We start from the raw sequence: 27953 nt of genomic DNA, 5'->3' as shown, positions 1-27953 counted from the left end.
AATCTAGTGATATCTTTTAAAATAAAAAATGTATATTTTAAAAATATACTTTAAAATATACTTTTAAAATAAAATATATACTTTCAGAAATCATATCTCACAGAAATAAAAGCACCAGTTCTTCAGGATAATATAAGATCTGGGGGAGAAGGGGAAGGAAGTGTACACTGTTTATATATAATAGCAAAATTTTATGAAACAAAGGGAACGCTCATCATTGTTGAAATGACTAAGTTAACTATGTTTCGAATTATAATACATACAGTTAAAAGTCTGCTCCAGTTGACTTAGGGAGACTGCCACCAACATATAGGGAAATGGAGGAAAGAAAAGTAATCTTCAAGAGGATATAATATGGTTCCCCATTCTTAGTTGATAAAACTTCTCTATATATTTTTCCATGTTCATAAAAAGCAGAGCAGTATATACACCTAGCTAACCATGATGGGGTGGAGATGATTAAGGGGAAAAAGGCATCCACAATTCCACCTATGATGAATTTGGTTAAAGGCATGTTTTCACATATGTAAGAGAATATATGAAAGCATGATCATGATGACTATAGCATTTCACGTAGTTTTGCTTTCTTCCTCAAACACTTCCACATTATGTAAACATTTAACAGCAACCATCATTCCTTATACAATCAGGAAGGAAACCAGCTATTTGTTCATGAGAGAGAAAAATGGCACACACTCCCCCTTTCGCAAGGATCAGGTCAATATCGATAATTATATTTAATTTTTCATTATACAACACAGAAGTGGCTACCTACTTCTGATACATTCACAAACTTAGCCCTTACAACTAAAGATGTTATTCCTTCTAAGAGCTATCTAGAGAAATCATACTTATTTTTATTGTCACAAAATCAATAAATGCAACAAACGAAAATATGCATGTTCCAAAAATAGCTTCTATTTCTGTAACATCCTTGAAGTAACATTAAACAGCAATTATTCCTGGAAAGTATATTTAGATAGCTTATCTTTGAACTGATTTTTTGGATTATTTTTAAAACTTCTTATACATACCATACAGCCCTTTACAAAAATTAAATCAAGTGTGAAAATATGTTCAATGATTAAAACAAATTGTAAAAACAAATTTTTTCAATTGTGGTAAAAATACACGAAACATAAAATTTACCAACTTAACCATTTTTCAATGTACATTTCAATAAGTAAACATTTTGTGAGAAAACATTTTTCAGTACATAAAGAACCAATTTTATTTTATTTTTTTAAAAAATATGTTTTTATTGACTTCAGAGAGAGGAAGGGAGAGGGAGAGATAGAAACATCAATGAGAGAGAAGCATCTATCAGCTACTGCCTGCATGCCATCTACTTGGTATCAAGTCTGAAACCCCGGGGCATGTGCCCAGACCCAGAATTGAGCCAGCAACGTCCTGGTCCATAGAACAACACTCAATCAACAGAGCCACACCAGCTGGGCCACAAAGAACCAATTTTAAAAAGGAAGAAAATTCTGATACATGCTGTAACACTGATGAACTTTGAGGAGAATCACTATACTGAGTGCAATAAGCCAGTCACAGAGAGAAATACTATACAATTCTACTTAATTGAGGTCCTTGGAGTAGTCAAACTTAACAGAGACAGAAATTAAAACGGTGGGTGCTAGGGGACAATGGGGAGTTATTGTCTAATGGATGTAGTTTCAGTTTTATAAGATAAAATAGTTAGGGGATGGATGGTGGTATTGTTTGAGCAAGATTATGAATGCACTTAATACCACTAAACTGTGGTATTAAAAATAGTTACGATGGTAAATTTTAGGTTACATGTGTTTTACAATTAAAAAATACTGAAGCCCCAGCAGGCTTGGTCCAGGAGATCATGATTAAATTCCCAATTAGGACACATGCCCAAGTTGCAGGCTTGATCCCCAGTAGGGGGCGGTACAGGGGCAGCCAATCGATGACTCCCTCCATCACTGATGTTTCTATCTCTTTCTCCCTCTTCCTTCCTATCTCTGAAATCAATGGATATATTAAAAAAAAAAAAAAAAAAGCTTGACAACGTAATTTATTATTCTTTATGCAATGCATTTAGCTCTCACCTCTCTATTAATATTTGGAGTTAATATTTAAATGACCTACTAAATAAAAAGCAAATCAGAGAGAGACTCATCTTCCTATAACAGGATTATGAGGTCACCCAATTCCCTTTGCTTAAGGAAAATGAAAATACATTATATAACAATTTCTGGAATGCAGATAAACTAGTTCACACAGGAAAATTTATAACTTTAAATGCTTTATTAGAAAAGATAAAAGGTCTAAATTCTAAGAAGCTGGAAAAAAATAAATTAAGAAAATGAGATCAGAGACTCAATGAAAAAAGAAAACACAAAAACTTAAAAACCAGTAATACCAAAAGCTGGTTCTCTGAATAGACCAATAAAATAAAACAAATAATCCTTTAAGCTAGATCAGCAAACCACAACCCTAGTTCAACTGGACCCAATTCCACCAGCCATTAATTTTTAACAGGTTGGAAACAAACAAAGAAGTGTTGCTTAACTTGTAAAAGTGGTTATATTTGGGTCACTCCTCCCACCTTCCCCCAAGCCTAACTGGCATCTCCCTCTCATGGCAGATCCACTAGCACCACCCTCCAAATTACTAGCAGCCTACCCTGTTGAGCTCAGACTCCTGGAAGAATCTTGAACAGACTGAGCTGTGTGGCTCTAGGACAGAGGCCACCTATCCCTCATACACCAAACCAACGCAGAACCCTCCCTTCACATGGCCAAATCTTGGTCTGCTTGGGCCTTATAAACTCTGCTGGCCTTACCCTAATGACTCCCTGAGACTCTACACCACAAAGAACTGCAATGCACCGTGGGTGGCAGCTAGACTTAGTACACCCTGGGACATTTACTGAGTAGATTCAGACCCAGCACTGGCAATGAGTTTGAACCTGTATCAATCTGGTGAACACCACTCGCCCCTACCTGGTGACATGAAGAAACTACCTCATGCAACTCAAGTACTACCAGAGGCTCTTTCAGTGACTGAGCCTATCAGGTGGACATCAGGTGGAGGTGAATCTCAGGGTGCCTTGGGACTTTTGCTGACCTGAACCTGGGCCCAGTGTTGGTAAAAGCTGGCCCTGGTGTGCACCGTGGTCCTTCTCACAGACACTCAAGCCCAGCCGAGGCAGACACAAACTGTGATGACTTTTTGGCTCCAAACAGGCTGCCTAGGGCCAATCACAGGCAGCTTCTGACATTGGCGTGAACCAAAGTCCCTCCCATTAGGCCCCAAAACCAACACACCCAATGACCAGCTTCAGACAACATCAGAGCAGGATCTAATTAGCTTCACAAGCAGCATATCCAAAGGGAGGTCTCAGCAGGCAACCAGACCCTGCTGAGGAGAATTCCACTTCGTGTGGTCAGCACCAGCATAGCAGCTTGTATACTGTGGTTAGGGTCAATCCTCACAGTCAACCAGCCTCGGGGTCAACCCCACACATGAATGGGCCAATAGAAATCAAGAATCAATTACAACAGGAGGGTCCACATTATCCACACAAGGGACATTCCTGGAATACCCAGATCAAGTGATCAAGGAGAATGCACCAATAGGTCCCACAGGATACCTACTACATAAAGCAAACCTATCAAAACTGGGTGTCATAGATCTACCTAATACATAGAAACAAACACAAAGAGGCAGCCAAAATGCAGAGACAATCATGCACTAAATGAAAAGAGGAGAAATCCCCAGAAAAAGAAGTAAATGAAACAGAGGCATAGAAACTATAAATAGAAACACTCAGAAATAAAGAATAAAATATCTAAAATAAAGACCACACTACAAGAAATAAACAGTAGGTTAGATAAAACAGAGGATCAAATCAGCAATTTGGAAGACAAAATAGTAGAAAACACAATGAGAGTTGCAAAATGAAAATAGAATTTTAAAAAATGAGTACACTTTAAGGGACCTTTGGGACAACATGAAGCATAACAAAATCCACATCACTGGGTTAACAGAAGAAAAAAGAAGAGAGCAAGGGATCAAGAACCTATTGGAAGAAATAATGACTGAAACTTTCCTAACCTGGTGGGCGGAAAAAGACACACAAATTTAGGAAGTGCAGACAGTCCCAAACAGGGTGAACCCAAAGAGGGCCGATACCGAGACACATCATAATTAAAATGGCCAAGGTTAAAGACAAAGAGAGAATCTTAAAAGCAGCAAGAGAAAAGACAGTCAGCTACAAGTGAACTCCTATACAGAATGTCAGTTGATTTCTCAACAAAAAACATTTCAGGCCAGGAGGACTGTCATGAAATACTCAAAAGTGCTGAAAAGCAAAAACCTACAATCAAGACTACTTTAATCAGCAAGGCTATCATTTAAAATTAAAGTAGAAATAAGGAGCTTCCCAGACAAAAAAAGAGCTAAAAGAGTTCATCACCACCAAACCAGTATTACAAGTGTTAAAGCAGAGGTGGGGAAAGTCCAGCTGGCAAAATCATTTGGTCTGGCCCTGCCAAGGTAACAGCAGGTGGGACTCAAAATTCAATAAATCTAGGAGCTGTTTTCATAGCTAATTTGTATGGCCTGCGAATGATGTTATAAATAATTTTGTATGGCCTGCAAATGATGTTATAAATATTCAAATGGTACTTGGAAGAAAAAGGTTCCCCACTCCTGTGTTAAAGAATCTTCTTTAAAAAGAATAAAAGGAGCCCGGCCAGGCATGGCTCAGCAGTTGAGCATCGACCTAGGATTCAGGAGATAGCAGTTCGATTCCCGGTCAGAGAACATACCCAGGTTGTGGGCTTGATCCCCAGTCAAGGGCGTGCAGGAGGCAGCTGATCAATGACAACTCTCTCATCAATGATGTTTCAACTCTCTCTCCCTCTCCCTTTCTCTCTGAAATCCACAAAGATATAATTTTTTAAAAAGAATAAAAAGAGAAAAAAAGAGAACATATTTATAAAGAATAAAATGGCAATAAATACATTCCAAACAATAATCACTTTAAATGTAAATAGGTTAGATGCTCCGATCAAAAGACATAAGCAAGACAGACCAAGATGGCGGTGGATTAGGTGGAAGCTACACTAACCTCATCCCAGGACCAAACTGGAATTACAACTAAATTGTAAAAGTCATCCTGAAAACCAACTGAAGCCTAGCTGGAGACATGATTTATAACCACAAACTTATAGAAGAAGCCACATCAAGATGGCTAAGAAGTGCAAAGGTGAGAGAGGGCTAGTTGGGTTACCACAGGCTGAAGTTCCTGAAAGATATCTCAGTTGCAGAGGATTCCATTCCCTCTGAGAAGCATGGGCTCCCAAGCCTAGAGCACCAGAACCAGGAAAGGCGGCCACAAAACATCCAGGGTTTCTGACCACCAGGGAGATATAGCACAGGAAGAAAGCACCCTCTTAGAGTCAATGCACAAAATTTCATTCACAGCCACTCACCCTGGGTTCCAGAAGAGTGAGGACAGAGTGGACTAGAACCATGTGACGAAAGTCTAGGTTTGGTGGCTCTGGGGAGAGAGCTGAAGAGTCAGCCATCAGGATCCCTGTGCTGAGTCATTACCCCCATACTGCAGAAGCCATCTTTCTCAGGCAGAGCATTCCCTTCCATGGGGCACCAAGATGGGGGAATCAATAGCCCACCAGTTGAAATGCCTCTCACCCCACCCTGTGAAGCTTATACCCTACTAAAGAGTACAGCCAGAGGCTCTTTCCCTGACTAAGCCTAACAGGCAACCTAAAAGGTAGCCTGAGGGCAGAGGCAGACCACTGGGTGCTTTGAGACTTTTGATGACCTGCCAGGAGATCTGATGCTGGTAAACGCCAGCCTTGGTGCTTTCTGCATGCACCAAGGTCCAGTAGAGGGAGCCACAAGCTGTGGATCACTAATAGCTCCAAACAGGTTGCTCAGGTCCAGTCACAGGCAGAATCTGACACAGGCTTGGAATAGAGTCCCTTTGAAAAGGCTCAAAAGCAATATGCCCAGTGGCCAGCTTCAGACAACAACAGAGAAGTATACAGTAGGCTTCACAAGCAGCAGATCAATAGGAAAATATCAGCAGGCAGCAAACTATGCTGAGGTGAATTACACTTTGTAGGATCAGCACCTGCATGGCACTGCACATGCTGTGTTTGGGGTTGAGCTTCACAGTCACCTAGCATGAGGGTCGATCCCAGGCATGAATGCACCAATCGCAATGAACACACATTTACAACAAGAGGGCCCACAGAACTCGTACAAGATACATTCCTAGAGCACCCACCTCGGTTGATTAGGGAGACTGTGCCACTGAGTACTACAGGACTCCTAATACTTAAAGCCACCCTACCAACACTGGGAGGCTACCTAACACAGAAACAAAAAGAGGCGTCCAAAATGGGGAGACAAAGAAAAATACTCCAAAGGAAAGAAAAACAGAAATCACCAGGAGAAGAGCTAAATGAAATGGTGGCCAACAATTTATCAGATATAGAGTTCAAAGTAATGATTATAAAGATGCTCAACAGCATGAAAACAGACATAGAAACCATAAAAAAGACCAGCCAGGAATAAGAATGCAATATTTGAAATAAAGAATACACTGGAAGGAATAAACAGTAGGTAGGATGCAGTGGAGGATCAAATAAGCCATTTAGAAAACAAGGTAGAAAAAACCATCCATTCAGAACAGCAAAAAGAAAAAAGAATCTTTAAAAAGGAGGATAGTTTAAAAAATCTTTGGGACAACATAAAGTGTAACATCTGCATTATAAGAGTAACAGAAGGAGAAAAGAGAGAGCAGAGAACTTATTTGAAGATATAATGACAGAAAACTTCTTTAACCTGGTGAAGGAAAAAGACACACAATTCCAGGAAGCACAGAGTCTCAAATAAGATGAACCAAAAGAGACTCACACCAGGATGCATCATAACTAAAATGCCAAAGGTTAAAGATGAAAAGAGAATCGTAAAAGAGAAAGGCAGTTACATACGTACAAGGGAGCTCTCATGCGACTATCAATTGATTTCTCAATAGAAACATTTCCGGCCAGAAAGAATTGTCATGAAGTATTCAAAGTGATGAAAAACAAGGTCCTACAACCAAGGCTACTTTACCCACCAAGGCTATCATTTAAAATTGGAGAAATAAAAAGCTTCCCAGAGAAGAAAAAGCTAAAGGCGTTTGTTACCACCAAACCAGTATTACGAGGTATGTCAAAGTGCTTGCTTTGAGAAGAAGGAGAGAGGAAAGGAAGGGGAGGGAAAGGGGGAAGAGAAGGAACTGGGAGGAGGGGGGAGAAAGTGGCAGGAGGGGGAAGGAGAAAAGGGGGAGGAAAGAGGAAAAGAATGGAGGAGGAGGAAAAGGAGAAAGGTAAAGAAGAAGGAGAAAAAGAATAAGAGAATAAAAATAAATAGAGGAACATAGTTTAAAAAAGGTGATAAATGCATACCTATCAATAATAACTTTAAATTTAAATGGCTTAAATACCCCAATCAAAAGACATAGGGTAGCTACTGGATAAGTAAGCAAGACCCATATACATACTGTCTTCAAGAGACAACACCTCAGAACAAAAGATACACACAGACTAAAAGTAGAGGGATGGAAAAAGATATTTCAAGCAAATGGAAAGGAAAAACAGCTGGGGTAGCAATACTTGTATCTGACGAAACAGACTTAAAACCAAGGCCATAGTAAAAGACAAAGAAGGGTACTACATAATGATAAAGGGAGCAATCCAACAAGAGGAAATAACCCTTGTTAATACCTATGCTAACATAGGAGCACCTAAGTATGTAAAGCAAATCTTGATGGACATAAAGGGAGAGAATGACAGTAATTCAGTCTTAGTAGGGAATTTTAACATTCCACTGAATGTTAAATCAATGAATAGATCTTCCAGACAGAACATCAACAAGAGAGAGCACAGTATCAAATGGATTTAGATTCCATTAATATCTTCAGAGCATTTCAACCAAAGCAGCAGAAAACACATTCAAGTGGACATGGAACATTTTCTAAGATATACCACTGGTAGGGCACAGAACAAATCTAAATAAATTTTAGAAGACTGAAATAATATCAAGCATCTTCTCTGACCATAATGGTATGAAACTAGAAATCAATCAGAAAAAAAAAAACACCTGAAAAATATATGGACATGGAGGCTAAATAACATGTTACTAAACAACAAATGGGTAAACAATGACATCAAGGAAGAAATCAAGATACCCTGAAACAAATGAAAATGAGAATACAATAACCCAAAATCTGTGGGACACAGGGAAAACAGTCCTAAGAGGGAAATTCATAGCATTACAGGCCTATCTCAAGAAATGGCTCAAATAAACAATCTAACTTTCACTTAAAGGAACTTAAAAACAGAACAACAAAGAAAGCCCAAAGTGAATAGAAGGAAAGGAATAAAGACCAGAGCAGAAAAAAACAAAATAGTCAAAAAAAAAACACCAGAAACCAAGAACTGGTTCTTTGAAAAGATAAACAAGATTGACAAACCTTTAACCAGAATTGTCAAGAAAAAAAGACAGAGGACCCAAATAAATAAAGTCAGAAATGAAAGAGGAGCAGTAACAACTGACACCAGAGAAACACAAGGCCCTAGCCGGTTTGGCTCAGTCGATAGAGTGTCGACCCATGGACTAGAGGGTCCCAGGTTCAATTCCAGCCAAGGGCACGTTCCTTGGTTGCAGACTCCATCCCTGGCTCCGGCCTGGGCACATGTGGGAGGCAACCAATCAATGTGTCTCTCTCACATTGAGGTTTCTCTCTCTCTCTCTCTCCCCCTTTCGTGCTCTCCGGAAAGCAATGGAAAAAATATCCTTGGGTGAGGATTAAAAAATATTTTAAAAAACAACAAGGGAATTTAATAAAATGTTACAAACAACTATATGCCAACCAATTGGACAATCTAGTTGAGTAGGATAAATACCTACAAACATACAATCTTTCAACACTAAATCAGGAAGAAACAGAGAATCTGAATAGACAGAATACAACAAGTGAAACTGAAGCAGTAATAAAAAAACTGCTAACAAACAAATGCCCTGGACCAGATGGCTTCACAGGTGACTCTAACCAAACATTCAGACAAGAACTAATATCTATCCTTCTCAAATTATTCAGAAAAATTCAAGAGGAGAAAAGACTCCCAAGCCCACTTTACAAGACCAGCATTATCCCTAATTCCAAAACCATAAAAAGACACTACAAAGATAGAAAATTATAGGCCAATATCCCTGAAGAACATAGATGCTAAAATCCTCAATAAAGTATCACCACATCAAATTCAGCAATACATTAAAAAGATCATACACCCTGATCAAGTGGGATTTATTCTGGGGGTGCAAGCTTGGTACGATACCCACAAATCAATAAATGTGATACACCAAATAAACAAAATGAAGGATAAAAACCACATGATCGTATCAATAGGTGTAGAAAAATGATTTGATAAAATCCAGCACCAACTTATGACTAAAAACTCTTAGCAAAGTTAAAATAGAGGGAACTTACCTCAACATAATAAAGGCCATATATGACACGCCTACAGCCAACAACATATTCAACGAGCAAAAACTATAAGCATACCCCTAAAGATCAGAAACGAGACAGGAATGTCCACTTTCACCACTCTTATTCAACATAGTACTGAAAGTCATAGGCACAGCTATCAGACAAGAAGAAATAGAAGGCATCCAAATTGGAAAGGAAGAAGTAAAACTTTCATTATTTGTGGATGGCATGATACTGTATATAGAGAACCATAAAGATTCCGCAAAAAAAAGACTAGAATTGACAAGTGAATTCAATAAAGTAGAGTACAAAATAAATAAGCAGAAATCAGTTGCATTTTTATGCACCAATAATGAACTATAAGAAAGGGAAATTAAGAAAACAATTCCATCCACAACTGCTTCAAAAAGAGTAAAATACCTAGGAATAAATTTAACCAAAGATGTAAAACACCTATACTCAGAAAATTATAAGACACTGAAGAAAGAAATTCAAGATACAAGTAATTGGAAGCATAGACTGTGTTCATGGACAGGAAGAATTAACATCATTAAAATGTCCATACAACCCAAAGCAATCTACAGATTCAACGCAATTCCTATCAAGATGCCAATGGGATATTTCATAGAACTTGAAAAAATACTCCAAAAATTTATATGGAACCACAGAGGATCCTGAAAAGCAACAGCAATCTTGAGAAAAAGAACAAAGTTGGAGGAATTATGCTACCTAATATTAAACAATACTACAAGGCCATAGTTATCAAAACGACCTGTTACTGGCATAAAAACAGACATACAGATCAATAGACTAGAACAGAAAGCCCAGAAATAAAATCATGTCTTTAGAGTCAATTAATATTTGACAAAGAAGCAAAAACATACAATGACCTAAAGATAACCTATTCAATAAACAGTGTTGGGAAAACTGGACAGATACGTGCAAAAAAAACCAGACCACCAACTTACATCACACACAAGAACACACTCAACATAACTTAAATACTTAAATGTTAGGCTTAAAATCATAAGAATCCTAGAAGAAAGCAGGCAGTAAAATCTGGGACATTTTTCGTGATAATATTTTTTCTGATATATCTCCTCAGGCAAGGGAAACAAAACAAAACAAAAAAGAACAAATGGGACTACACAAAAATAAAGAGTTTTGCATAGCAAAGGAAATCATCAACAAAATGAAAAAATCCACTGAATGGAAGAACATATTCCCCGATACATCCGAAAAGGGGCTGGTATTGAAAATTTATAAAGAACTTAAAAAATTCAACACCAAAAAAAAACAAATAATCCAATTAAAAAATGGGAAAGGGCCTGAATAGACACATATCCAAAGAGGACATTCAGATGGCCAACTGACATGAAAAGATGTTCAACATCACTAATCATAAGAGAAGTGCAAATTAAAACCACAACGACATACCACTTCACATATGTCAGAACGGCTATCATCAATAAATCAACAAACAAGTGTTGGCGAGGATGTGGAAAAAAGAGAACCCTCGTGCACTGTTGGTGGGAATGCAGATTGGTGCAGCCACTATGGAAAACAATATGGAGTTTCCTCAAAAAATTAAAAATGGAACTGCCTTATTACCAAAAGATTCCACTTCTGGGAATATATCCAAAGAAACCCAAAACACTGATTAAAAAGAATACATGCACCCCTATATTCACTGAAGCATTATTTACAACAGCCAAGATTTGGAAGCATTCCAACTGCCCATCAGTAGATGAGTGGATAAAAAACCTTTGTTACATTTACACAATGAAATACTACTTCGTTATTTTTTTAAAAAGTAATAAAGAAATCTTACCTTCTGTGACAGCATGGATGGACTTGGAGCGTATCATGCTAAGTGAAATAGGCCAGTCAAAGAAAGACAAATACCATATGGTTTCACTTATAAATGAACAAAATAAACAAAAAATAAAAATGGACTCACAAATGCAGAAAACAGACTGACAGCTGTTATATGGGAGGGGGTTGAGGGGCTGGGTGAAAAAGATAAAGGGATTGAAAAAGGTGAAGGGATTAAGAAAAAAAAACACCACAAACTCATAGACAAAGACAACAGGATGGTGATTACCAGAGGGAAAAAGGGGTGGGAGGAGGTAGAAGAGCATAAAGGGAGGATAAATGGTGAAGGACGCAGACTTGGGTGGTGAATACACGATACAACATACAGATGTACTATAGAATTATACACCTGAAATCTACATAATTTTATGAACCAATGTCACCACAATAAATTCAATGAAAACTTTAAAAGATTAAAAAATAAAATTAAAATGGTTACATTTTAAGTTGCTATTAAGTAGTTACACAATATCCAAGATATTAGCCTCTTGGCCAACAAAGTCTAAATTATTTACTATCTCACTCTTTGAGAAAAAGTTTGCCGATTTCAGACCTAAAATGTTCAAGAAACAAAAAGGCACAAATCACCATTAGGAATGAAAAAAGGAAAAGAATAAAAGTTTTACATATAATGGTGGTTGGTGACAAGCACAGAAACAAATAAAAATAATAGAATGCAGAAAAAATAAAGGACAATGAGGGAATAGTATCAATTTATGCCCCCAAATTTGACAACTTTGATGAAATGTATACATTTCTTGAAATACAAAATTGCCAATATGGATTCAACAAAAACAGAAAACCTAAATAAGCCTGTATCTACTAAACGATTTGATTCAAACCACTCCCAACTCCAACAAAAAAATTTAAAAAAAAGCAGGCCCCTCCATAGCCAGTTTGGCCCAGTGGTTGGAGCGTCGGCCTGAGGACTGAAGGGTCCTGGGTTGGATTCCAGCCAAGGGAACGTACTTCAGTGGCAGGATGGATCCAGGGCTCTGGTGGGAGCGAGTTTGGGGCGCAACCAATTAATCTCTCTCTCCACCCCCACCCCCTGCCCCCGCCTCCTGCTTTCTGTCCCTCCCTTTCACTCGGAAAAAGCAAAGGAAAAAATATCCTCAGGGCCGGCCAGCGTGGTCCTGCAGTTGAGCATCAACCTATGATCCAGGAGATCAAGGTTCGACTCCCGGTCAGTGCACACACCCAGGTTGCAGGCTCCATTCCCAGTGAGGGCATTTAGGAGGTAGCTTATCAATGACTCTCTTTCATCAATTGATGTTTCTATCTCTACCACTCTCTTCCTCTCTCTGAAATCAAATTAAAAAAAAAATATATATATATATCCTTGGGTGAAGATTAAAAACAACAAAACAGGTCCATTTGGCTTCAATAATGAATTCTATCAAATATCTCTAGAAAAAATATCAATTTGCACAAATTCTTGTGGAAAATTTTCATTTTCTGAGGCCAGTATTATCCCAATACTAAAACCAGGGAGACATCACAAAAACACTATGAACTAACATCCTTCATAAACAGCTGCACAAATCGGTAACATTAAATTAGCAAGCCTAATAGGCAATATATAGAAAGGATAAAAGTATCATAAAATGGAGTCTATTCCAGGAATTTAAGGTTGATTTACCATCTAAAATTAACTGATGTACCACTATTAACAGATTAAGGGAGAAATATTATATCGTTGTCTCAATAGGTACAAAATAGGTTAACAAAATTCAATAACCACTTATGATAAAAACTCTCAACAGTTAAGAAAAATCCTAAACCAAATAAGGCAACAATTTTCAACCTTTTTCACCTCATGGCACACACAATCTTATTACTAAAATTCTGTGGTACACCAAAAAATATATCTTTTGCCAATCTGATATTAAAAAAAAAAAAGAGTATAATTTTTGCTCCAAAGTGACTTTTTAATCCTCACCTGAGGATATTTTTTCCATTGCTTTTCGGGGGGGGGAGAGGGAGAGAAAGAGAAATATCGATATGACAGAGACACATCGATTGGTTGCCGCCCACACACACCCTAACCAGGGCCAGGGATTGAGCCTGAAACCAAGGTACGTGCCCTTGGCTAGCATCAAACCAGGGACTCTTCAGTCCACAGGCCGATGCTCTAACCACTGAGTCAAACTGGCTAGGGCCAAAGAGACTTTTTGAAAAATCAGGTGCCTATACTTATATGTAAGGATTTCTGGTACCCAGGATTAACTGATCAAACATAGCATTCTTATGCGATGTGACAAATATGATACAACTCTATTATATGACCTATATATATTTATGGTTCAAGAGGGGCCATTCAAACCAGGTGCCTATTGTTGTGTTGACTGTTGTTACTTTTTTATTTGACACTGTCAGGGAAAAGAGGTCAGTGCCCCTGACCAAATAGTCAGGTACTGCACGTTTTAAACATTCTTGTGGCGCACCGGTTGAAAATGACTGAACTAAGGAATAGATAAAAACTTCCTTGACCCAGGTACCAGGAAGCTACAAAAAACCTACAGAGAACATTCTACTTAATACAGAAAACCTTCCCCAAAGGATTAGACACAAAGCACAGATTTCTACTCTCACCACTTCCACTGATCTTTTTATGGAACCAAAATAACCAATACAAGAAGGCAAGAAAAAGAAATAAAAGACATGCAGACTGGAAAGCGGTAAACCATCTTTATTCATACATGACATGATCTTGTACGCAGAAAATTCTAAGATGACAAGACAACAAGATGGCAGCGTAGGAAACCATGGTACCCACCGCCTCCCACAACCACATCAAAACTACAATACAGAACAACCATCGCTCAGAACCTCCTGAAATCCAGCTGAACATAAAAGTCCGAGAACCAGAGAACTGAAGATGCACTTCGAGACCAGTAGGAGGGGGGCAGATGTGGACAAATGGGGCTAAAGAACAGAGACGCAGTGACCGGCACTCTTACGAGATCTTGGCAGTGGAGGTTTCCCGGAGGAGTGAGGGGTCCTAGCCCCACAACAGTCAGGGTGCCCCATATGTCTTGATAAGTGGTCCCAGGCCTGGAACTAGTGGCAGCCTGCATTGGCTCATAGCTTGGCCTCTCCTGAACTCCTCCAAGCCCAGCACGAGTAGCAGCTAACTACAGTTTGCTGTGTAGCTCATGCTGGGTGGCCCTGGGCAAGGGACAAGCAGAGGCTGACTTTGTGCCTCCCGGGAGGCCCCAGAGACAGTGCACATGTTGGTCAGACCAGATCACACTGGATTACACAACTCTATCACATCCATGAGTAACACATTCAAGGGGCGGACTCAGTGAACACGAAAGTCCCACAGAAGTAAATCCTGCTCCATAGGGGTGTCTCCAGCACAGCAGTTCTCTGACTGTAGTTGCAGTTGGTCCCCACAGCTGACTGGTCTGCGGGTCAGTTCCTCCCAGTGAGACCAAAAGCAACCAAGGCTCAGCTACAACAGGACAGGGCACACAGCCCACACAGGGGAGCACCTCAGGTGATTGTGGAGGCTGAGCCACTGGACCCTGCATGACACCTACTACACAAAGCCACTCTACAAATCCTGGAGACATAGCAGCTTTACCTAATACATAGAAACAAACACCTGGCCCAGCTGGGCGTGGCTCAGCGGTTGAGCGTCGACCTGGGATCCAGGCAATCGGGGTTCGATTCCCGGTCAGGGCACATGCCTGGGTTGCGGGCTTGATCAGTGACTCTCTCCTCATTGATGTTTCTATCTCTCTCTCTCTCTCTCTCTCATCAATAAAGATATATAAAAAAATTAATTTAAAAAAAACAAAAAAAAAACAACACCTGGAAGCAGCCAAAAAGTGGAGGCAAAGAAACATGCCACAAAGGAAAGAACAGAGGAAATCTCCAGAGAAGGAACTAAATGAAATAGAGCCAAGCAAGCTACTAGATAGAGTTCAAAATAATGGTTATAAGGATGCTCAAATATCTTAGTAAGACTATTAAGGAAACTAGTGTGATCATCAATGATGTAATAAAGTACCAATCAGAAATGAAGGCTACATGAACTGAAACGAAGAATTATTTACAGGGAATCAACAGTAGAGTAGAGGATGCTGAGAATCAAATCAGCAATTTGGAATATGAGGAAACAAAAAACACCCAACCAGAAGACCAAAAAGAAAAAAGAATCCAGAATTATGAAGATAGCATAAGGAGTCTCCAGGACAACTTCAAGAGGCCCAACATTCGTATTATAGGGATGCCAGAAGGAGAAGAAAGAGAGAAAGAAATTGAAAATCTATTTGAAAAAATAATGACAGAAAACTTCCCCTACCTGGGGAAAGAAATAGACTTACAAGTCCAGGAAGCACAGAAAGTCCCAAACAAGAGGAACCCAAAGAGGCCCACAGCAAGATACATCATAATTAAAATGCCAAAGGTTAAAGATAAAGAGAGAATCTTAAAAACAGCAAGAGAAAAGCAGTTAGTTACCTACAAGGGAGCACCCATATGACTGTCAGCTGATTTCTCAATAGAAACTTTGCAGGCCAGAAAGGAGTGGCAAGAAATATTCAAAGTGAACAAACAAAAGCAAGAACCTACAACCAAGATTACTCTACTCAGCAAAGCTATCATCTAGAACGAAGGTCAGATAAAGAGCTTCACAGATAAGAAAAAGCTAAAGGAGTTCATCACCACCAGACCAGTATTACATGAAATGTTGAAGGGTCTTCTTTAAGAAGCTAATGAACAAAAGAATCTGACAAACTAAATAGATCCAGATACACTGAAGCATGCAACAGATGGTCATGTCTCAGAGGAAAGAGGAAAGGGGAGTGGAGGGTAGAAAGAGATTAACCAAAGAAGTTATATGCATATATGCATAACCCATGGACACAGACAATAATGGGTTGAAGGTCTGGGGAGGAGGTCGGAGTGAGGTGGAGAGGGTTAATGGGGGGAAAAATGGGATACCTGTAATACTTTCAACAATAAAGATAAATTTTTTTAAAAATTCTAAGAAAAAAAGAATCACCTACTAGAACTAATTGTGAATTGGTACATACAGAATAAGATAAATATACAAAAATCAATTGTATTCCTATATGCAAATTATACCAGAGGAAATAACAGAGCAAAAATTATATTACTATTGATAGGAACTAAGTAAACTAGAGATAAGTAGGGCAGAGAACCTCCATTTTATTGTCTTTCTCTTATTATTCTTTGATTTAAAGTTATATTATGTAGATATTAGTTTTTAAGCTTAATTTGAAAAGAAGCCATTTGAAAAGAAAATTTTATACAAAACACTAGAACATATCATAAACTAGAGAATTAAAACAAGAATAATAGGTTCGAACTCAATGTCTCTCCTTCCTTCTAAGTTAACATGGCAGAAGTTTATTGTTTTTTCTTTTTTTATGTTTTTTTTTTTTATTTCAGAGAGAGGAAGGGAAAGGGGGAGAAAGAAAGAGAAACATCAATGATGACAGGGATCATCGATTGGCTGCCTCCTGCATGCCCCCTTCTGGGGATTGAACTTGTACCTGGGCATGTGCCTGGACTGGGAATCAAACCTAGATCTCCTGGATCATAGGTTGATGCTCAACCACTGAGCTATGCCAGCCAGGCTCTATTGCTTTCTCAACAATTCTCAAATTGGTTGAAATAGGCTTCCTGTCAAGAAGGCACATAGGTTATCTCAGTACTTGCATCCTACCACAATCACGTCAAAATTACAACTAAACTTCAGAACCACCATCATTGAGAATCACCTGAAAACTAACTGAACAGAAATCCTATACCTAAGGATATAAAGCAGCAGCTACTGTGAGACTGATAGGAGGGGCAGAGACTCCAAACAGGCTGGTCCCATAGCAGTTAAAAATCAGAAGGGATATCTCAGCTACAGATGTCCCCTGAGTAAGGAGTCCCAGCCCCACACCATGGCCCCCAGCCCAGGGTTCCAGTGCCAAGAGAAATCCCTACGTTTGGCTGTGGAAACCAGCTGGGATTGTGGCTAAGTGAAAGAGAGGGCTCCTGGAGTCTCAGGCGGTCCCCTTAATGGGCCCAGGCAAGGACTTAGACTCACTGGTTCTGAGCTCCAGCACTGGGGGAGCAGCTGGAAAGGCACATCAGGGACATACAAGGAGGAAATGAATTTTCTGGCTTCAGTATGAAGGGCCAGCTTTCTCCCAGACAGAAGTGCTGGCAGAGATCATTTTTCCTGTACTGAGCCCTTCCCCCATAGAGCCAGCAAGCTGGCACCATACCTGAGTCTCCAACAACCTGACTAACTTCGACCCACCCAGGGGGTTCCCCGAGACCCCACCCCACCCAACTTTCAGACCCACCCAAGTTGTTTCCAGTGGCTTTTCCATACAAACGCCTGTCTTGGCTTATGCTGCAGACTTTCCTAAAATCTCTACAAGATTCACAAACCTCCAACAAGTAGCATCTAGCTTTGGCATGCCTTGAACCTCTTGGTAAGTGGCCCCAGGCCCAGAACTACTGATAGCTGGCCTCAGTTCACAGCTTGGCCCCTTCTGGGCACCTCCAAGCCTAACACAAGTAGCAGCCAGATGCAGACTGCCTTGCAATTCATGTGTGGTGACTCCGGGAAGGACACAGGTCGCAGCTGATTTTGACCTGCACTTCCTGGGAGGCCCTCTAGGTGGCCAGCTTCAGAGCACCAGACAATCACATCACTAGCAACACACTCAACAGGTGAACTAATCAGGCACCAGAACCCTGCAAGTGATACATGAGGTAGACCTCTGCACAGAAGCTCCTCCAGTGAGGTCACAACCAGTCCTCTAAGCCAATTGGCCTGGAGGTAAATTCCTTCCAATGATGTGCCAAAAGCATCAAGGCTCAACAGAAGGGTGCACACAGTCCACACTGGGTAGTACCTGGAATGCCCAGATCAGGTGACCGGGAAGTCTATGCCACTAAACCCTACAGGCAGTTACTATATAAGGCCATTCTACCAAGACTGGGAGACACAGCAACTCCACCTAATTCATAAAAACACAGAGGGGCAGCTAAAATGAGGAGACAGAGAAACACGTCCCCAAGGAAAGAACAGAATAAAACTCCAGGAAAAGAACTAAATTAAATGGAGGCAAACAATCTACCAGATGCAGAATTCAAAACACTGGTTATAAGGGTGCTCAGTGATCTCAGCGAGAGCTTCAATAAAGAGATAGGAAACACAAAAATGGAGACAAAAACTTAAAAAAGAAACAGTCAAAATTAAAGGATACACTAACTGAAATGAATAAATTACAGGGAATCAACAATACAGTAGAAGAAGCAGAGAATCAAATCAGCAATTTGGAATAAAAGGAAACAGAAAACATCCAATCTGTAGAGCAAAAAGAAAAAAGAATCCAAAAAAATATGAGGATAGTGTAATGAGCCTCTGAGACAACTTCAAGCACACCAACATTTGCATCATGGCCCCCCATAAAGACAAAAGAAAGCAAGAAATCAAAGATCTATTTGAAAAATAATGATGGAAAACTTCCCTAACCAGGTGAAGGAAATATACATACAAGTTCAAGAAGTACAGTCTCAAAGAGACCCACACCAAGACACATCATAATTAAAACGCCAAAGGTTAAGAACAAAAAAAGATCTTAAAAGTAGCAAGAGAAAAGCAAGTAGTTACCTACAAGTGAGCTCCCATGAGGCTGTCAGCTGATTTCTCAACAGAAACTTTGCAAACCAGAAGGCACTGGCACAAAATATTCAGAGTAATGAAAAGCAAGGACCTACAACCAAGATTACTCTACCCAGCAGAGCTATAATTTAAAATCGAAGGACAGATAAAGAGCTTCCAAGATAAAAAAAAAAAAGCTAAAAGAGTTCATCATCACCAAATCAGTATTTCAACAAATGTTAAAGGGCCTGGTCTTATTTAAGAAGACCAAAAAAGAATAAAAATATGAATAATAAAATGGCAATAAATACATATCTATCAACAATTACTTTAAATTCAAATGGATTAAATGCTTTAATACAAAGACACAGGGTAGCTGAATGGATAACAAAGCAAGACCTCTGCACATGCTGTCTACATGAGACTCACTTCAGATCAAAAGAAACACACACAGACTGAAAAAAAGGGATGGAAAAAGACATTTCATAAAAATGAAAACAAACAAAAAGTACTGTGGTAGCAATAGTTATACCACACAAAATAGACTTTAAAACAAAGGCTATAAAAAGAGGCAAAGAAGAATCCACCAATTTGACTTCTGGGTATTTATCTGAAGAAACCTAAAACACTAAATTGAAAAGACGTATGCCCCATACATTCATTGCAGCATTATTCACAACAGCCAAGATAAAGAAGAGGTGCATATATACAATGAAATATGACTCAGTGATAAAAAAAGAAAAAAAAGGAATGAAATCTTGCTGTGTACAAAATGGATGAACCTACAGGGTATTATGCTAAGTGAAATAAGTCAGACAAAGACAAATGTCAGATGATTTCACTTCTATGTGGAATCTATAAAACAAAATAAACAGGAAGAACAGAAACAGACTCCATTTTATTTTTACTCTTAGATGCAGAGAGCATTTCAACAGTTACCAAAAGGGAGGGGGTCAGGGGGATAGGTAAGAAAGGTGAAGGGATTAAGAACTACAAATTGATAGTTCCAGAACAGTCATAGGGATATACAGTATAGCATAGGGAATATAGTCAATAATACTGTAACAACTATGTATGGTGTCAGAAAGGTACTATACTTATCAGGGTGATCACTCTGTAAATTATATAAATGTCTAATCACTATGTCATACACCTGAAACTAATATAATGTATGTCAACTGTAATTTAAAAATTATTTAAAATAAAAATGGTTGAACTACTTCTAAGATGATGATATAAATGTTCTACTTCTTAAAAATTACTTTAAATAAGTATACACACACAATAAAAAGCAGCAGAAACCTGGATATATAGGTCTACTGTGTAACAGTCACAGCAATCATCCAGGTCAGTGAGTACAGACTATATGGACAGCATGGTACAAAGAAGTAATACCCACGTCTTGTCTGCTCCCAAGGAAAATTATATGTAATAACTAACTTTTTCTGACACCAGAGGATTGAGATGCTTTCACCTATACCTGTTAGCATATTTACAAATGCTATTCCTACTCTATTTTACTATGAAACATAATAAAAGCAGAAGGGAAAATATATACAAAGGTCTAAAACTCTGTGCCAGAGCCACTAAAGCCAGATATGTTTCTTTAAAAAAAAAAATGGTTTTTTTGCATTTTTACAGAGGAAACACAGGGCATGTACATAACTACACAATACTCCTAGAACGGTTTAGGGAAGCACCCTATAACTTATTTAGAAATATCAACAATTCTACAGTGAATTCTACAGTTGATATTCTAATTAGAATTTTTTTTAAAGTATAACAAAAACAACAGCATCACAACTCTTTGAGTCAGGTTTTACTGTCAAAGGAGTTTCCATGAAAATCTTGGTTCTCAGGTTTTGGGATTTTGGAATGGTGAACCTAGTATCACCATATAAACAAACATGAGGCTCAAAGTACCTGTAAATCTACAAAAGCAAGTAAGAAAAAACAAATCCTCTGATTTCTTTTAGATTGTTACTACAAAATATGTGATGGCCTTTGAACATACAGTAATGCACAGCACAGTAATGTACAACTATGTGCTACTTCCCCACGCTGCTTACATAATCTTGCGAAAATGTCTACCTTGAAGAGAATGGAAGTAAAATACAAATTAAGACAATTCTAATTTTCTTCAGTAACTTATTTCAGGATGCTGTTAGCAGCATAACATTAAAATTCAGGCCTATAAACAAAACCCTGCATAAGAAGATCTTCCATTATTTACCACATTTACAAACACACAGGATGTGAAATGAGGATCCTTTCTGACCTCTGGGCTCAAACCTGTTCAATTTATTCAGAACCAGAAGTTACTGCCTACATCTGATGTTCGAGTGTGCTATAGAAAATGGACTCACTCCAGATTCACAGATGTACAGTTGAAGTCTAAAACCCCTAAGGAATGATCTCATTTTATAAGATGATTCCAAAGAACTAATGAGTAGTTACACTATTTAACATATTAGAAACGCATGAGAATTGTATACTGAAACAGACCCACTATACGGAGAAGGCAGACATTTTCTGCTCACATGTATATCAGCATGAATCTATGCATATATGAATCATGCCTCATAGTGTTAATTCATTTACTTGCGACTGTAGGAAGGGAATGATGTCATCTTGATTATCATGTATGGTAACAGACATAGAACTTTCTCAGGTGTAATACAGAAGATATGGGGGTTTCAAGTGGCCTGGTCTTTTTGGTTTTTGTAATGTTTGGGAAGTTTCTGCTATCACATTACAGCAGAAACACCTAATTACAAAGAAGCTCAGAAAATCCTTTATAATATCCTAGTATTTTTTAATAGATTAAATTTCTTTTTTGTCTTTCTTGGTAAAGCAATGACTCATTCTTTTCCATAAAGTTATCTTTAATATTCTTAAAGCATAACATTTTTCTGTCCAAGAACTACCACAACAACCTTCCTTATTAACATTATATTCAAAAGTAGTGAACAAATTACTAACCTCTTGTATCCCAAGGCAAAGATAATAGATGCTGTCAGGAGCATAACTCTCTCCATTTGGCCGGCGGATCTCATTGACAAAATGGGCTAGTCCATAGTTTAGCTCAGCTGTGGTGTGAGACAGCAGATCCTCTTTTAACTTTACTGATTTAGCTAAAAAGAAATAAAAAAATCAGTAATTGCTATTTACTCTTAAGATTAAGAAACTCACTGAAATTAACTTATTCTAGGAAAGAACTTAAAAGTAAAATAAAGGCTACATTTATTTTTTACAAATTAAAAGTAGTTAATAACAAAAATCTTGCTTTTAAATAGGACATAGGGGAAAACAAAATCAGAACACTTACGAGATTGTAGCTCATCTAATACCAGAAGATCTTCATCAAGTTGCCTAGTTTTGACCCAGTGTTTCCATGCGTTTACACCATACGTGTATTTGAAAGGAAAGCTGCATTCTGAATTGTCAGAACTATCATCATGAGACTGGTATCCTGATACAGCTTTTCTCTTGGCTCCCTATTAGTAAAACACCATTGTAAATCTTCTCTTATTTAAAGTCTGTATTATTTCATGACTTTTTGTAAGCCATCAATCAAAAACTACAAATTAAAGAGAAATATATTCTTAGAATTGACTAGTATTCCTGAATCTGAGAATAGTTCCCTATAACATGCCTTGAAATATCTCCAGGAATGCCATATTTCTACATAAACCACTGTATACAATAAAATCTTACAAACTTCTGCTGTGAATCACTGATGAGAAAATAAATACATGACATAATAAACTAATAATCTGTAATAAAAGGATTTTAAATAATGTAAGAGAAAAATTGAAGAACTTCTCAAAAATTCCACTGTATAGGGAATGACCACTCAACTCCTTCTCACTTTCTTTTTCTTTCTTTTTTTTTTTTTTTTTAAATATATCTTTATTGATTTCAGAGAGATGAAGGGAGAGGGGGAGAGAGAGATAGAAACATCAATAACGAGAGAGTCATTGAACGGCTGCCTCCTGCACACCCCCCACTGGGGACAAAGCCCACAACCCGGGCATGTGCCATGACTGGGAATCGAACCGCGATCTCCTGTATCCATAGGTGGATGCTCAACCTCTGAGCCACGCCGGCCAGGCCCTTTTCACTTTCTTGATGGCACTGTTTGCTGTACAAATGTTTAAATTTTTATGTAATCCAATTCACCTTTTTTCCTTATGCTTTTGGTGTTATAGCTAAGAAACTATGCCTAACCCTTGGTAATGAAGATTGAGGCCTATGTTTTCTTCTAAGAGTTTTATAATTTTAGTTCTTACATTCAGGTCTATGACCCATTCTGAGTTTATTTTTGTGGTGTCAGGTAGGACTCCAACTTCATTCTACTGCAGGATACTCACTTCTTTTTCAGTTTCTTTCTTTTGGGGGAAATTTGTGAAAGTCATCTTTTCTTTTTCTTTTGACCTTACTTTATGTTGGAAATCAGGAATAAAGAAAGTTGATGGTAAAATATTTAAAACAATTACACTTGTTAATACAATTCGATTTGGTCTACCTGAATCAATTAAAGTCTCCAAGATGTCTTCCTATGTGTTGACATACTTAAATGAAACCAGATATAATCAACTGTGTACTCCAATCTCACTTATTAGTCTCATCAAAAATGATGGAAAAACCAGCTCCCTAGAAAATAGTCTCAATTTTTGTCAAAGAACTGAATTTATTTGCAACTATGTCAGCCTTTTATCTATGTCAACCGTTTATCAAGATAAAACTAAAAACAAAAACTAAGTGGCAATAATATTCACTCTTCTTCTATGAAGCTACAATTAAATCTGAGACATTTTTATTACCTAGAAATGAAGTTACAGAACTTTACCTCTTAAAATCTAGAAAACAAAATTTCTTCCCATCTTCCCAGGCACAAGTGAAGACCACTGTATCCTTACTCTAAAGCTGTATAGATATATTACTATACACAGATATTAACCAAATGCTAAAATACTATTAATTTTATACCTTTTTTTTAGATCGAGGTCTAGGCTGTTCCTCATATTCTTCTCCAAAAACAGGTGGCAATAAAAATTCGTTTTCCATATCAAGCTCCTCCGCAGCTGACAGACAAATCAGAACTTTTATTCCAATTGTAATAGCAGAGGCTTATGTTACATGAACACAGCCAACAAAGAAATAACCACAGAACGTAAACAAGCACTTGTGCTTGGGGTGGAGAATAAATGATCTTCTGTACCTAACATGGCCTATGAGTTCTGATAAAACCTGTTTAGACTCTTTAAAAACATGTATAATGAATATCAACATGAAATTTTCATGTAAACCTATATCAGAAAAATCAGTATAACCTGAAATTCAACTGTAAGATCTAAATGGTCTCAGTACAAATCTGTTTCAAGCTATTAAATCTTTTCTAAAATAAAATGCTTTATGTTCTATTCAAGATGCTTACCAATAGAGTAAGAAAAATAATGAAAATAGAACACATTTCTTTTATAACAAAAAACCTAAAAATACTTTTTTCCCTTTGAAGGTCCATTTAATTTCAAAAAGGTCGTAAGAAAAATACTATTGATATTTTATTTAAATTTTTTAAAAACACACAAAGACTTTTTTATCCTTTTCTCTGTCTTCAAAATTTTGTATAATTACTTCGAGAAAGTTTCTTTTTAAGGCTCTAAAAAATTCTTAAGTCCCTACAAAGCAATCCTATGTGTCATTTCAGAAGTCAACTGTTGAGTTTTACTTGGGTAAAAAAGAAAAGACAAATATAAACAGTAAAGGCAATAATGACACGCACACGAAATGCCTCATGATCATAACCACAGTTATGACTCCATAACTAAATTCCATAACCATAGGTCACATTAAAAGAATAAAATAGCATTTTTTAGTACCTCTGGGAAAATCTATTTCAATATCCAAGTCTGGTTCATATGGTACATCTGGCATGCTGGACTGTGTCTCTGGGTCAGAGTTCTTCAAGAGATCTGAACCAATTATGTCTGTCTCAATAATTACACCTGTAATCAATCCATACTGTCATTAGAAATCAAAACAAAAGACCTCAACGGTACCTACACCTGGTAAAAGAAAGTCAGTTAATTGTAAATGCAAAACAAGAATAAATACTTATATTAATATGTCACAAAAGGAAAAGGTATATAGCTATCTTGAAATTAACTACTGTAAACTTTATAACATTAGACAATTGTAAGTACACAAAAATGTTTAATCCTGTAAGTTTTTGATCACCCCTCTTCAAAAATTAATAGGCATGCTTTGCTAGTAAAACATTTCTGATAGTTAGGTACTTCTAAAAGCAATTTCTTGTCAAAAGTAAACTAATGAGGGAGGCTAACTGCAATTTGCAACATTTTTCTTGAACTGTGGCCTAGGTTTTCCACATCATTCAATAAATACTTATATATAACTGTCTTCTAATATTTTGATCAGTTGCTTTTAAACATTTTTGTATTACAGCCCTCAGTAAGAAATGCATTTTATCTAGGTTAGGATGGTGATGGTGTTGTGTTACAGGATTCCAGGGCAAGAGGAATAGGGAAACTGAGTCAGGAAAGTTAAAACGAGGCCAAACAGTGTGGGCAATCTGCAGCCAGCTTATAAATAACAAGCCATTATATTCCCCAGCCAAGGACACTTGAGAGCAAATGGTTAAAAGCCTCTCTAAGGAGAGAATGCAGAAAAGGAGGGGGGAGGAGAAGGGCAGTTTTACTCCCTAAACAGAAAAGCCAGCAGTCTCAAGGTTTGACAAGATAAAATTGCCAGGCGCTTCTCATGAATTCTGGGAAGGCCACAACAAAATAAAAAGGGACACTGAGAGTTAATCTGTATCAAAATATTCAGCAGAATTCTGAAATCTATAAACAGGAGGGTATATAACATCTCATACCCCCCACCCAACTCACTCTTCAGATTAGCTGAGAGCCTGTCTGCGCTTCATAAGCCAGATGTATAGATTTGCTTGCCTTGCTTCTTTAATAAAGGTGCATGCTTTAATTGCTTTAATAGAACTGGCTTAATCACAACGCAATCAAGGTCTCTCGTATAAATTTATATGAGAAGACAAGAATCAAGGTTGGGGACAGGCCCCTCCCGCTGACTTGGGGCTGTTCGATAACACCTCTTTGGTGTCTGTAAGAGGTGCCTCTAATAGTGGGAGACAGAATGACAGACAAGCATTCATGAAACACATAGGAAACAAAGGTTTCACAAAATATTATTCTTTCTATTAGGGAATTTATGCTGACTTTTTTGTGTTCACTTCATGAAAAATACATACATACATACATACATACATAAATACATAAATAAACACTGGTTTCAACCCACTAAATTAATTTTACAACTCCCTAAAAAAATGATTCAAAAATACTGTCACATCATAAAATACATAGAATTTAAAGTGTATCTATTGTACTCTAAAGGGATGTAGCTCATGGTTGAAACAGGACTCTGTTGTCACCAGAGGACTAACAGGAGGAATAAATATTCTAAGAGACAGAATCATGCACAACACACTCATCATGCTGTACCATTTGGCAACCATCGACCTAACAGAAGTTACAATAAACCCTGGTTTAGATCATGCAAATGACATGAGTATCATCAATAAAACAAAATTGGGGATAACTATTATAAAATAAGAGTCTGCATTATTATTAAAGCCTACTACAAATTAGTTTTGTGTCTAAGCTAGTCCATTAAAACAAGAATAATTTTGAGTTGATCATACAAGTCAAATCCTGTTACAATTCAAAAAGAGACTATACAAATTTCTTCTTGAAACTGGGATTCACATAAGAGAGCCCCTGGAAGATATGGCTTGGCTCTTTTAAAGTAAGATACACTTTCATTACAATACTTCCCCCACTCCTATATCAAGGATTAAAATGTGCTGGAACATACTAAAACAATTACAGCACTTAGTAAAAACCAAGGACACACTCATCCACAAGGTGTAACACAATGTAGCTCACTGTTGATGTTGGCAGCATTTGTTTTCCCCTCCTCTTCAGTCATCATGTCTGTTATTGTGAGCAACTCGGTATCAAGAGGATCTGAAGAAACTTTGCTTTTTAGCTCCTCAGCTGCAGCAGGGCTCTTCTCACTGCTGTCCATCCGGGCTGGCAGAAAAACAGGGACTGGCACCTAATTCAACGAAGTATTTAATGTTAGGTTTGCTCAACATTAAAAGGTATTTTTCTAGCCCTGGCCAGTATGGCTGTTGGTTGTGCGTCATCTCATGCACCAAAAGGTCACCCATTCGATTTCCAGTCAGGTCACATGCCTGGGTTGCAGGCTCAATCCCTAGTGGGGGCGTGTAGGAGGCAACCAACAAATGTTTTTCTTGCACATTGATGTTTCTCTCTCTCACCCTCTTCCTCCCTCTCTCTCTAAAATCAATTCAAAACAAGCCCGGCTGGCCATGGCTCAGCGGTTGAGTGTCGACCTAGGATCCAGGAGATCACGGTTTGATTCCAGGTCAGGGCACATGCCTGGGTTGCAGGCTCAATCCCCAGCTGGGGGCCTGAAGGAGGCAGCTGATCAATGACTCTCTCATCATTGATGTTCTATCTCTCTCTCTCTCTCTCCCTTCCTCTCTCTGAAATCAATAAAGATATATTTTTTAAAAAATAAAATAAAATCAATTCAAAACAAAAATATATTTTTATAAAAGGTATTTTTATTTTTCTAAAGTAAAAATTACTCTGACACATGGTGTATTTTATCACTCCATATTGGATAAAAGCTTTGAAAAAACACATACCAAAGCTAAGAGATCAATGGTGACAAAGAAAGCCCAGAATACAAGCAGCTACATTTTGAAATAAAAATTAAAAAATAACTTTTGAGTTATCCTCAATGCAG

At 38.0% G+C, this 27953-nt stretch overlaps 1 protein-coding gene across 2 annotated transcripts in view; it reads right to left on the bottom strand.

Annotated features, from left to right (window-relative positions):
* Positions 1 to 27953, bottom strand: part of ZMYM2 (zinc finger MYM-type containing 2) — a 124101-nt gene that overhangs the window by 9722 nt on the left and 86426 nt on the right. For both annotated transcript variants that reach the window (XM_016203569.2, XM_016203570.2), the window contains 5 exons: positions 27062 to 27233; positions 24959 to 25084; positions 24066 to 24160; positions 22402 to 22570; positions 22056 to 22207 (listed from right to left, as the gene is read on the bottom strand). In XM_016203569.2, the coding sequence (XP_016059055.1) occupies positions 22056 to 22207; positions 22402 to 22570; positions 24066 to 24160; positions 24959 to 25084; positions 27062 to 27233 (714 nt within the window). The remainder of the gene's footprint in view (positions 1 to 22055; positions 22208 to 22401; positions 22571 to 24065; positions 24161 to 24958; positions 25085 to 27061; positions 27234 to 27953) is intronic.

This window comes from Miniopterus natalensis, chromosome 2, assembly GCF_054644295.1.
Source record: "Miniopterus natalensis isolate mMinNat1 chromosome 2, mMinNat1.hap1, whole genome shotgun sequence".
NCBI classification, from domain to species: Eukaryota; Metazoa; Chordata; class Mammalia; order Chiroptera; family Miniopteridae; genus Miniopterus; species Miniopterus natalensis.
Note: the sequence above shows the minus strand (reverse complement) of the source record. Positions and strands in the feature narration are given on the sequence as shown.